This window comes from Pituophis catenifer, unplaced genomic scaffold (assembly GCF_029215685.1).
Source record: "Pituophis catenifer annectens isolate HBS135680 unplaced genomic scaffold, rPitCat1.0.hap2 SCAF_9, whole genome shotgun sequence".
Classification (NCBI taxonomy): Eukaryota; Metazoa; Chordata; class Lepidosauria; order Squamata; family Colubridae; genus Pituophis; species Pituophis catenifer.
The window spans coordinates 27,064,675-27,075,892 of NW_027256889.1; the positions used below are offsets into that span (position 1 = coordinate 27,064,675).

General features: G+C 42.0%; 1 protein-coding gene across 1 annotated transcript; it reads right to left on the minus strand.

Annotated features, from left to right (window-relative positions):
- Positions 1-4,055: 4,055 nt before the first annotated feature.
- FAM167B (family with sequence similarity 167 member B) lies at positions 4,056-10,508 on the minus strand. The gene is made up of 2 exons (XM_070949876.1): positions 10,200-10,508; positions 4,056-4,319 (listed from the first exon to the last, which is right to left on the minus strand). The coding sequence occupies exons 1-2, from the start codon at positions 10,506-10,508 to the stop codon at positions 4,056-4,058; spliced, it is 573 nt and encodes a 190-aa protein (XP_070805977.1).
- Positions 10,509-11,218: the final 710 nt, after the last annotated feature.

Here is an 11,218-nt window from a genome sequence, read left to right on the forward strand (position 1 = left end):
GTATATACACAGTATACCCATACAACGAAATACACTTAACAGCCAAAGACCAGGCCCAACATACATAACAATCCCCAAACACCCCCCACCCACCCACCACAAGTTCCCCACCCCTAAACCACCCAAACATCCACACAACAAACCACATAATGCTGTCCAACAGCTTTCTGATGGTGGCCCTTGGACAATCTTTCTGTCCATGGAGTCGCAATGGGTTGGACACGACTTCATGACTAACAACAACTACTTTCAAGAAGGTGCCATGATTAAGGATAGTAGCTACGGATGGCCTGATTCTTCATGAATTTGTCCAATTCTTCTTTAGTTATGGATACGCCAAGGATGGTCACCATATCTGATGGCATAAATTAACTCTGCCTTGAATTTTGAAAAAATCTCTTCCTTTGAATAGTGGTGAATCTGCTGATGTTTCACTTTGATGGAGTACTAATATTGTGAAAAAGGAGGAAGAATGGCTTTTTCCATATTTTGCATTCCACACACGTTGTTCCAAGCCTCTATCCCCTCTCTTCTATTTGCCTACTCCAATTTCATCAATTTGGTTGCTCTTGCGTGAACTTTTTCCTTTTCAGGTCTAGTGACAAGAACAATGCCTGATGGCAACCTTGCAAAGCATTTCCTCCTTTTGGACATTAATCTTGAGATTATGGGCAATTTAGCTTGGTTTTGTATGGATGCATATAAAATAATCTTTATGATCATCACTAAGAGCAGCTGAACTCAGTTCTTCATGGTTAGCCAAACATGGCTTGTTCTCAACTTTAAGTTTTGGACGGATTTTTGTCTTAGTCTTTTCAGTGGAGTTTATGCTTTGTTTTCTGTGGATCCAGTTAATCAAACCCACAGAAACTGCTGGGTTTGTCAGAGGCTGATTTGTAAGTGAAATCTGCAGTCCTTAAATTTTTTTTTCTTGATTTCCCTCTGAATTTTTTGGTTTCATTTTTAAGGGGATTCTTGTTTTATTGTAACTCATTCATCTTAGCCTTTTCTGTTCCAAATATTCCTTTTAGTTGAAAGTTCTTCTATGTACTCTTTTTATTTATTTATTTTAAACCTATAGGTTTAACCCCTACTGGCTGGGGAATTATGGACATTGAAATTCACATGTCTTAAATTTCCAAAGTTGAAAAGCATTAATCCAGAGTTACATTTACCGCATGGTTACATTTGCTTCCTGCTGGTTAATAAACCATAATAAAGATTGCTAATAAAGAATATTGCCAAGGCAAGAAAAGTAGAAGTGAGCAGAGATTACAAAGAGCAACAGAATCATGATCTCTGGAGTTTCTTTTCATGTATTTTATTAATTGTGCCAAGCTTGCTAATGTAACCACAAGAGCACTGGTTGTACACTGTTAAAAATGGCAAGGGCAGGGCCGAGAAGGATGTGGTGTGTTGATGGAGGTATGTTAACATGTGCACATGCATCATGTTGGAAGAAAAGTCACTGAACAGAGGAAATACCCTTTACAGCAATGTTTCCCAAAGAAGAAATCACCCAAAATTGGATAAAAGTGGTTTTTCTTTGGATAATAATGTATGACCCCATTACCAACAGGAACATTTGAACTGTCTTAAAGATTCCTATAGGTACTAACTAATAAGCTCTGTGAAATTACCAATGATAATTTGTTGAAATAACAAAGAAATGTTCAATGATATTGATTTTATAATACAATATAAAATATTTTATAATAGAATTCTTTTTTTTATTGGCCAAGTGTGATTGGACACACAAGGAATTTGTCTTCGTGCATAAACTCTCAGTGTACCTAAAAGAAAAGATACGTTCATCAAGAATCATAAGGTACAACACTTAATGATAGTCATAGGGTACAAATAAGCAATCAGGAAACAATATCAATAGAAATCGTAAGGATACAAGCAAGAAAATTACAGTCATACAGTCATAAGTGGAAGGAGATGGGTGGTGGGAACAACAGCCTGGTGAGATTTGAACTTGCAGTAATTGCAGGCAGCTGGCAGCTAAGTGCTATTTAACAGCGCTTTAGTCCGCTGCTCCACCAAAAACTGGCAGTAATTTTCAGTTTTCAGCAAAATCATCATAAAGCGTGGTTGCTACGAACAGCTATAAATGGACAGTGTTGCCAAGTGCCTGAAGTGTGGTCACATGACTTCTAGGGTAGGGGGCAACCATGGGAACTTTGGAACTGGGTCATCACTGCCTTTTGGCAGGTAGGTCATAACTTTGAATGGTCGCTAAGGAACCAGTCATAAGTCAAGGCCTACCTGTACTCACATAGCATGAGACTCTTGGCTGTTGCAACGTACAGTCCCTGTACCCAAGGCATTAAAGCAGGGATGATTGTTGTGCTCCCTGGGACATGGACTGAGTGCCATTCTCACCCCCTAAAAAGAACAGCTTGCACAATTAGAATGCAATCAGAGAAAGATACAGCTGCTCTGAACTGGGGGCAGTTGGTGCTCATTTCTTGCTCCATTTTAGAATTTGTAAACAGAGAGGAAAGGGGAAAAGCTCTTGGAAAGCCCAACCGGTCTAAAGCTGAGGTGAAGCTGGGCTGAGGCAGAGTGCAAAGGTACACATTCATAAACAACACACAATGCTCAAGTGATGTGCCTTTTATTGCTTCTTTTTGAAGTGTTTAACTTATCGGAGCTTCTCAAAGCCTGACATGTAATAAAAATTAGCAAGCTTTTAAAACATAAGTGGGCAAAATAAATGAGGGGCAGCCAAAGAGTGATCAGCCTTCCAAGTAAAAGGGACACATCAACCAGCAAAAAAAAATTCCCTTGAGGTCATTGCCCCTCCTGCATCCTTGGCCAGGACCACAGGACAGTCCAGAAAGCCACAGCATAGAAGACCTTAAGGGAGAGGAGGCCAAAAAAGTCGAGATGCAGCTTGTGAACCCTGCCCCTTTTTTGCATGCATTGCTGGCTAAACTTTGGGCTGGCCCTTCTCTGAACCTGCAGTTTGTTCTCCGACAGACCCTGCTTAGGCCTGTGAATCACCAAAAGGGTACTCATTGTCCCTCTTGTTCCATATTGCTCCCTACTTTTCATCTCCTTTTTCTAAGTAACAAAACTTCCCTCCCTGAGAGGTGCTTCACCCGAAGAAAGGCTGCCCCAGGCAGTTCTCTAGACTTCCCTACCATGTTTCCCCGAAAATAAGACCCTGTCTTATATTTTTTTGAACCCTGAAATAAGCGCTTGGCCTTATTGCCATGTGCTCAAAAGTCCAATTGGGTTTATTATCAGGGGATGTCTTATTTTGGGGAAAACAGGGTACTTTCTACTAGGAGGATGTATTTTGTCTACCATCTCACCTCTCTGATTGCCAGTCCAGCAGGGGTGAAATGCTCCCGGTTCGGACCGGATCGCCTGATCCGGTAACGATGGAGGCGAGTGGTTCAGAGAACCGTTAGCAAAAATCCCTGCCCCCCCCATGCCAAGCTGAGCCACGTGATCATCAGAGGCTTTTTTTTTAATTTTTAAAAGCATTTTTTCCCTTCGGCCGAAAAAATGCTTTTAAAATCCTCTGATGAACGTGCGGCTTAGCTGGGATCATCAAAGGCTTTTAAAAGCATTTTTTCTACAACCTATTCAGACTTTTTTCTTTTAAAGCCTCTGACGATCGAAGCTGAGTTGCCTGATTGGCAGAGACTTTTTTTTCTTTTAAAAGCCTCTGACGATCCAAGCTGAGTTGCCTGATCGGCAGAGGCTTTTAAAAGAAAAAAAGCCTCTGCCAATCAGGCAACTCAGCTGGGATCGTCAGAGCCTTTTGAAAGCATTTTTTACAACCTCTTCACCGGCCATGGCCACCCAGTCACATTCCCCGCCCCTCAAGCCATGCCCACAGAACTAGTAGTAACAAATTTTAGATTTCACCACTGCAGTCCAGGTATGTTTGTGAGCCCAGAGCAGATCAGCCAGGCGAGACATGGGTTGCTCTACATGGGTGCAAAATCTATAAATGCAGGCAATGGGAGCCAAGATACTTCCTGGTTGCCAACAGCCACAAGCGCCGAGCAAGCATGCAATGGGTTGAAGGTCCATCAGCACAAGGAGAAGCGGCGTGAGTTTATATTCATGCGGGTGACTCCAATGTGCTTGAGAGGGGTAGACAAGAGAAAGGCCATCTTGGGGGGAATGTTGCAGAGCAGGTCCGAGTCCTCCTCACAGCCCTCCAGTTCAAAGGTGGCATCATCCAGCATCTCTTTGTGGCGATGGCACGCCTGCTCCACTTTCAGCTGATGGATCTGGGCCCGCAGCCGCATCAGCTGCCGTGCCAACTGGTGGTCCAGGGCCTGCATCTTCCTCTGAAACAAGAGAGAATTGGCCTGACATCAAATTTATTTATTCATTAGATTTTTATCCTGCCTTTATTATTTTTATAAATAAGGCAGAAAATTTACATAATACCCATGAATGAAGGCAAATCTACCAAATCTACCGGATCCCCTGCATGGATTGCCCTTGGGACTATGTAGAGCCTGAGTGGCGTAGGAGGCTAATGCCTCCTACTAAGGCAGCATTTAACATCCAGCTGCCTGCAATTACTGTAAGTTCAATTCTCACCAGGCTCAAGGTTGACTCAGCCTTCCATCCTTTCTAAGGTGGGTAAAATGAGGACCCAGTTTGTGGGGGCAATAAGCTGACTTTGTATAAAATATACAAAAGTATGAAGGCTATTGCTTAACGCATTGTAAGCCGCCCTGAGTCTCCGGAGAAAGGCGGCATATAAAAATAAATAAATAAATAATAATAAATAATAAATAGGACAGACGGGAAAGAACCAACCACCAGACTGCAAGAACACAAGCAATGGTCAGATGAGGAGACTTGAACATTGGTAGCCTCTCGTTGTAATGAACGAGGGCATACATTTAATTTCACAGCTACTAAGATTGTTGGCCGAGTACGTACAAAGATGGCCAGGGAAATGAAATTAAAGTAAGTTCGAATCTTGCCAGACTCAAGGTTGACTCAGCCTTCCATCCTTTCTAAGGTAGGTAAATTGAGGACCCAGTTTGTGGGGGCAATAAGCTGACTTTGTATATAATATACAAAAGTATGAAGGCTATTGCTCAACACACTGTAAGCCGCCCTGAGTCTCTGGAGAAGGGCAGCATATAAATCAAATTAAAAAAAAAAAGAAGCCCGTGAAATAGAACCCATATCAGTTAACAGGAGTGCTGATTTACCACCAGTTTATCAGCTACTTAGGAGCTAAAGACTTTGCAGCACAAGGAAACAATAGCCAATTGCCAGCCATCAACATACCAATCAAGTAACAGGAAGGGATCACATAAATATGACTCACAGAAAAGCCGAAAGCAAATATTCCAGTAGAGAGATGGAAGAGAGAAATTCCCTGGAGATGGGCTCCAGCATGAGTCCAAAAGCTTGGAAGAGTAAACCTCTGGATCCATTGACCAACTGTCAGACCTGCCCCAATCTGATCCCTTAGGAAAGAAAGACCCTCGACTCCATTAGGTTGAAGTAAAAGGTTCTTTTATTGAAGGAAGTTGATTGCGGTAAAGTCAGACTAGCTCTAAGGTTTCCCTGCATGAAAAAGATACAGAAAAGATTCCTGTCTCCGTTCCCCCTGTGACCAGTCTGTGTTTTGTCAATTGGAGCTTGCCAAAATGTTATGAGAACACTGAGATGTTGTGGGCAATTCACATTCCTTTCCCAGGGTGCATGGCCTTGGTGCCTCTGGTACAAACTGGTTCTGGGCTTCTCTGGGCTTCATCACCTGTCATTTCATACACCCAATCATATTGCCCATTTGTCACCTCCTCACCCACTCCAGCCTTTGATGGCAAGACCTGGCAGGACCCAACACTGACCCAGATTCAATTTTACATAATAATTTTTCATTTTTTTTTCATTTTATTAGATTTCTATACCGCCCTACTCCCAAAGGACTCAGGCCAGTGCACAGCCAAACAATAAAAACACATACAATACAAAATTTAAAAAATAGAATAAAATCAAATTAAATAATTTTGGCCCCGACAAATTTAAAACCCCAAACTTTTAAAACCAATTTAAAATTGAATATATAAATACTAAAAGATATTTAAAATTTTAAAAATCTTTATAAAAGAGGGGGAAAATTAGGCCAGGCCGGTCTGGTGAAATAGTAAGGTCTTTAAGGCACGGCGGAAGGTGCGCAGATCCGGGATCCTCCGTATCTCTGGGGGGAGCTCGTTCCAGATAGTAGGTGCCCCCACAATTTGTCCTCCTCCTATTTTCCCTGCAACAACAACCCTGTGAGGTGGGCTGGATTGTGAGTGTGTGACTGGCCCAAAGTCATGCAACCAGCTTTCATGCCTAAGGCAGGATGAGAACTCATGGTCTCCTAGTTTCCAGGTCAACACCTTAACCAGTACTCAAAATTGGGTCAGAATGTGTCTTAATTGAAGACAGAAGTATCCAACACTTCACTGATGAAAGAATTCTAACTTGTCTGGATCCTAGCACAGGGTTCTAGAAGGAGGAGACAGGAAAGCCAGTGACATTACACACATTGTGATGTCCTCCCACATATGATCAAATTCTACAACTGATATGATCTCACTTGTCTCCCCTGCAGACATCCAAGGGTGTTTCTGGGACTGCAAAGGAGAGCAAATAACACTGGCTGCAACGTGGTGTCATTGCACACAAATGGTTCACGTCACATTACTATGCTTCTATTGGACCCCTGTAGATTCAACAAATTAAAACAACTTGCAGTTCATTAATAGACTTTACAATTTGATTTAAAACAAAACGATGGAACCAACCGAATGGCTGATTTAATTATGTTGTTGCCGCCACGGGAGGTAGGTTAAGGTTTTTTATGAATTTTTATTATATGATGGATTTTTAAAAATTTTGTAAGCCTCCTGGAGTCATTTATGCATTGAGTTGGGCAGTTATATAAATAGACAGATGAGACAGATGAGACACAGAGAGATAGGTAGATAGAACAGGTAGGTAGATGAGGTGGAGAGGGAGGGAGGGAGAGGGAGGGAGAGAGAAATATGTTTTACTTCTATCCATTTAGCAGCTTAAAGTCAACTAGGCATAAGGCAGATAGGCCAATGAACAGCCAAACAGAGCCAAGGGTTACCAAGATAGCCTCTAAGGACAGGTAACAACCTGGTTTCTTGCTCTGAAGGAGGTTAACAAAATATCTCCAGACAGAAGGGTGAACAACTGCTAAGCCCACAAAGAGGGTATGGCCAGAAATGCCAAGGTAGTGGCTTTCACAACTGAAGTTTCACAATGCACATAAAAAAGAGGGAGAGAGTTTTCATTGCATTATTGCAGCTCCTATCTTCCCTTTCCTGACCCAGCAGACACACCTGTTCACAGAAGAGCAAACACAAATGTAATAAACACCCACCAGTTCAGCTGCTGACTTTGCTTTGAACAGTAGAATACTCAAAACAAAATTCACCCTTTCATTTTCACTGCAGCAGTGTTCCCAACCTTGGTCACTTTAAGACTTGAACTCCTAGAATCCTGGAACACATGTGAAAGCTGGCAGTGTTGAGAAACATGACTGTAGGTTAAGAAAATTACAGAGAACTATACATTTAATCCCTAGTGCCGCCTAACAGAGTGAGCTCCCATGACTTATCCCAGCTTCTGCCAACCTAGCAGTTCAAAAGCACATCAAAAATACAAGTAGAAAAATAGGGACCACCTTTGGTGGGAAGGTAATAGCATTCTGTGCGCCTTTGGCCTTTAGTCATGCCGGCCACATGGCCACAGAGATGTCTTTGGACAGCGCTAGCTCTTCAGCTTTGAACGTAGATGAGCACCACCCCCTAGAGTCGGGAACAACTAGCAAATATGTGCAAGGGGAACCTTTACCTTTATACATTTAATCACCAGGGGTTGATGTATAATCTCCAAGGAGAGTTGACTTTTTAAGACAGGGTGACTCTGCTCCCAGAAAGTGATTCCTGAGCTAAACTCTAGGAAAGGTCCCCACTTTCCTGTTATCAGCTCACAACAGATATATTGTCTCTGCTGCCAGCTACCTTACATAGCTAGAAACACCCAGCCATTGGAAAGCTTTCTCTATTGCCTGACACCATGCTCTCCCCTCTGTAGTCTTGTATAGTAAATATAAAAAGTACCATTGGCTGAAAGGCTTTGTGCCTATGATTCCAAAGACTTGGAAACTGCAGAAAATGTTCTTCTTCGTTGTTCCTTTTATGGAGCAGATTCTGAACCAGATTCTGTCTACCTATGATTAGTAGAGATCTTGTTCGCCCAATTTCAGTCTATGTCAAATCCTGCTGATAGATGAAGTATCCCTTATTACAGCACAAATAGGGAAGATCCAACGAGTTAGCCAAATGTAACTGTAATTCATCTAAATTCTAGATGTTAACACTTTTTTTGGAATTTTAAACAATATTACATGGAATATAATTTTAGTGTCTACATTATAATTTAATATAGACTGCATCATGGATCTCATTCAGAGGTGTTAGTTAGATTGTTTTAGAAAAGTATTTTAACTTTATCTTAAACTTTATTTTGTTTTTTATCCATTTATCTAGCTATCTTTGTCCCGAATGATATAGGGCAGGGGTGTCAAATTCATGTCATCATGGTGGCGTCACGTGACATATTGGGACTTTTTCCCCCTTCGCTAAACCGATCATGGGTATGGCCAGCACATGACGCATCCGACCCATGGGCTGGGAGTTTGACAGCCCTGATGTAGAGTCTCCTGCTTGAACAGGGGGTTGGACTAGAAGATCTCCAAGGTCCCTTCCAAATTACTCTACTCTACTCTATGGTAGGTTTTACATTCTAAATCTATTTATCTTCACAGAGCACTCTGCTTCTATTGGTCTAGAACTGTAATAAACTGAAATGTATAAACTGTCTAAATAAACTGGCTAAAATTGCTGGGGAAATGTCCTGGATGGCCACGGACTCCCCATTGCTCAAATATCTTGCTCCCCTTCTTTTTCTTAAAATATGGGACTGCAGTCTGACTACATACAGTATTGAGAGACAACTGATGAGTTTCACATTACTGCAATTTACTTACCCACTGAACATTGCCACATTTTAGAAAATTTATTTGGGTCTTTATGTGCTTATTTTTCTTTATTCATTTGTTTACTTGACCAGCAGATGTACCCAAAATACATCATAGTAAGATGCAACAGTAGCAAAGATTCAAGAGGGGACAAACAAACAAACAAACAAACAAAAAGATTTGAGCAAGATTTAAAATATTTAACAGTTTTAAAAGACCTCAGCAATGTTGGGTAATATTTGCTGCCACGTCCTCAGAGTTGCTAGGCAAAATTTAGCAATTTAGTCAACAATTTAGCAATTAGTCAACAATGGCCATACGATCTTCCAGAAGAAAAGACGTTGGTGGTGCCAACTAATAATTTACAAGCAGCCAGAGATTCTAATGTAGTGCTAAGCACACACTGTCTTCAACCTGGCAAGCCATTCCTTTGCTAGGACTATGATGGCAAAAAGCTGGAAGTAAAACTAAAAGAAATGATGTATATCTATCACGGTCACCATAGAATGGCTCAATCTCAAACACAGCACTTTAGTATTAGGATCTGTCCTCTCTATTCCTGAAAGTTTTCAGTTGTAAATGTCCAACCACTTGCCCCAACTTGTCTGGAGGGCACCAGGTAAGGAAACCAGTGCCAAATTGGACTTAATAGGTTTCAAAGCATTTCCCTGCCAAACACTTCCCACTTCTGATAATCAGAGGAGACCAAGCATGCCAATGATGTCACCTGTGGCATGGCATCATCATCATCACAGTGCAATGTTGTTGTGGCTTCAACTAGATGTTGGTCCTTCTCAGACAAGACTCTTAACTTCTCACTTACAGCTGGAGCAGAAGCAGAGAAGCACAGCTTGTAAAAAGCTCCTGGCTGGGAGGTGGTCCTTGAAAGATACTGACCTAAACAGTTTTTCTCCTCTGCCTATGTTCTCCAGAAGCCCACTGCCCAAAAAACAGCAGAGATTAAGTTAAAGGGATGAATAGCAGATGCTCCTGGCTGGAGATTGAAAAACCAGGATTTTGCTGCCCTGTCTTCCAGCAGATTTTATTGACATTAATTATAATGTAGCTTCCTGGTAGAACTATTTGAGTTTCTGACTCTTTTAGACCAACTTCTCCTGAGACCCAAAGAACTACTTACCAGTTCCATCCGAAGCCATTCAAAGGCCATACCAATGGTGGGGAATCCACAAACAGACTTCAAGGGTCCCTGGGCCTGATTCTCTTCTTCTACTGCCTCTTCACCCTGCTTCTCCAGGTGGGTCTTCAGAGCTCCAGCCTGCAGCCCATTTCTCCAGGAGGGACTTTGCACATGGGCCTTCCACTCCAGATAAGATGGGCGCCGTGTCTGTAGCTTCAACTTTGTTGTCAAGGCCTTGACACTGTCTAGGTTCTCCTCTTCTAAGTTCAATTCATCTTCCCCCAGTTCCTTGAACCTCACCAGGGCCATGGCAGAGGTGCCAAGCACAGAGTGTGTCTCCACAGAGAACAAAATAACAAACTCACTCTCCTCGGTGCACACGCTGCATATACGTATGTGTATATAGACAAAAGCTGTTTATTCTTGAAACAATCAAGTCCTTGGAAATATAAAAAAGAGCAGGAACTTTAATTATCCAGAGGTGAATAGCAGAGGGGTTTTTTTTTAAAGTATACTATTATTGTCTCCAGCTGGGAGGAGACACTCTATTCTTTGAAAGGAAGTTTCAATAGGAACATAAGTCAGCAAGAGTGTAAAGTAATTTATCCTGCCCGGGCACTGCTTCCTTTTCTTATCATCAGCCAAGAAAAGTCATGGATCCTCCACCCAGGTCTGAAATGACTTGGAAAGATGAAAGGGCAAAGTGCAATTTTTTTAACGAGCTAGTTAAAGTGGTGGGATGCGGTGGCTCAGTGGCCTAGATGCTGAGCTTGTCAATCAAAAAGTCGGCAGTTCAGCGGTTTGAATCCCTAGTGCTGCGTAACGGGGTGAGCTCCTATTACTTGTCCCAGCTTCTGCCAACCTAACAGTTTGAAAGCACGTAAAAAAAATGCAAGTAGAAAAATAGGGGCCACCTTTGGTGGGAAGGTCAGATAGTTCTACCAGGAAGAACTTGGGGGGGGGCGAAAGCCCTACTAAGCAGGTATATACAAAAAGTATAAAGGCTATTGCTTAACACA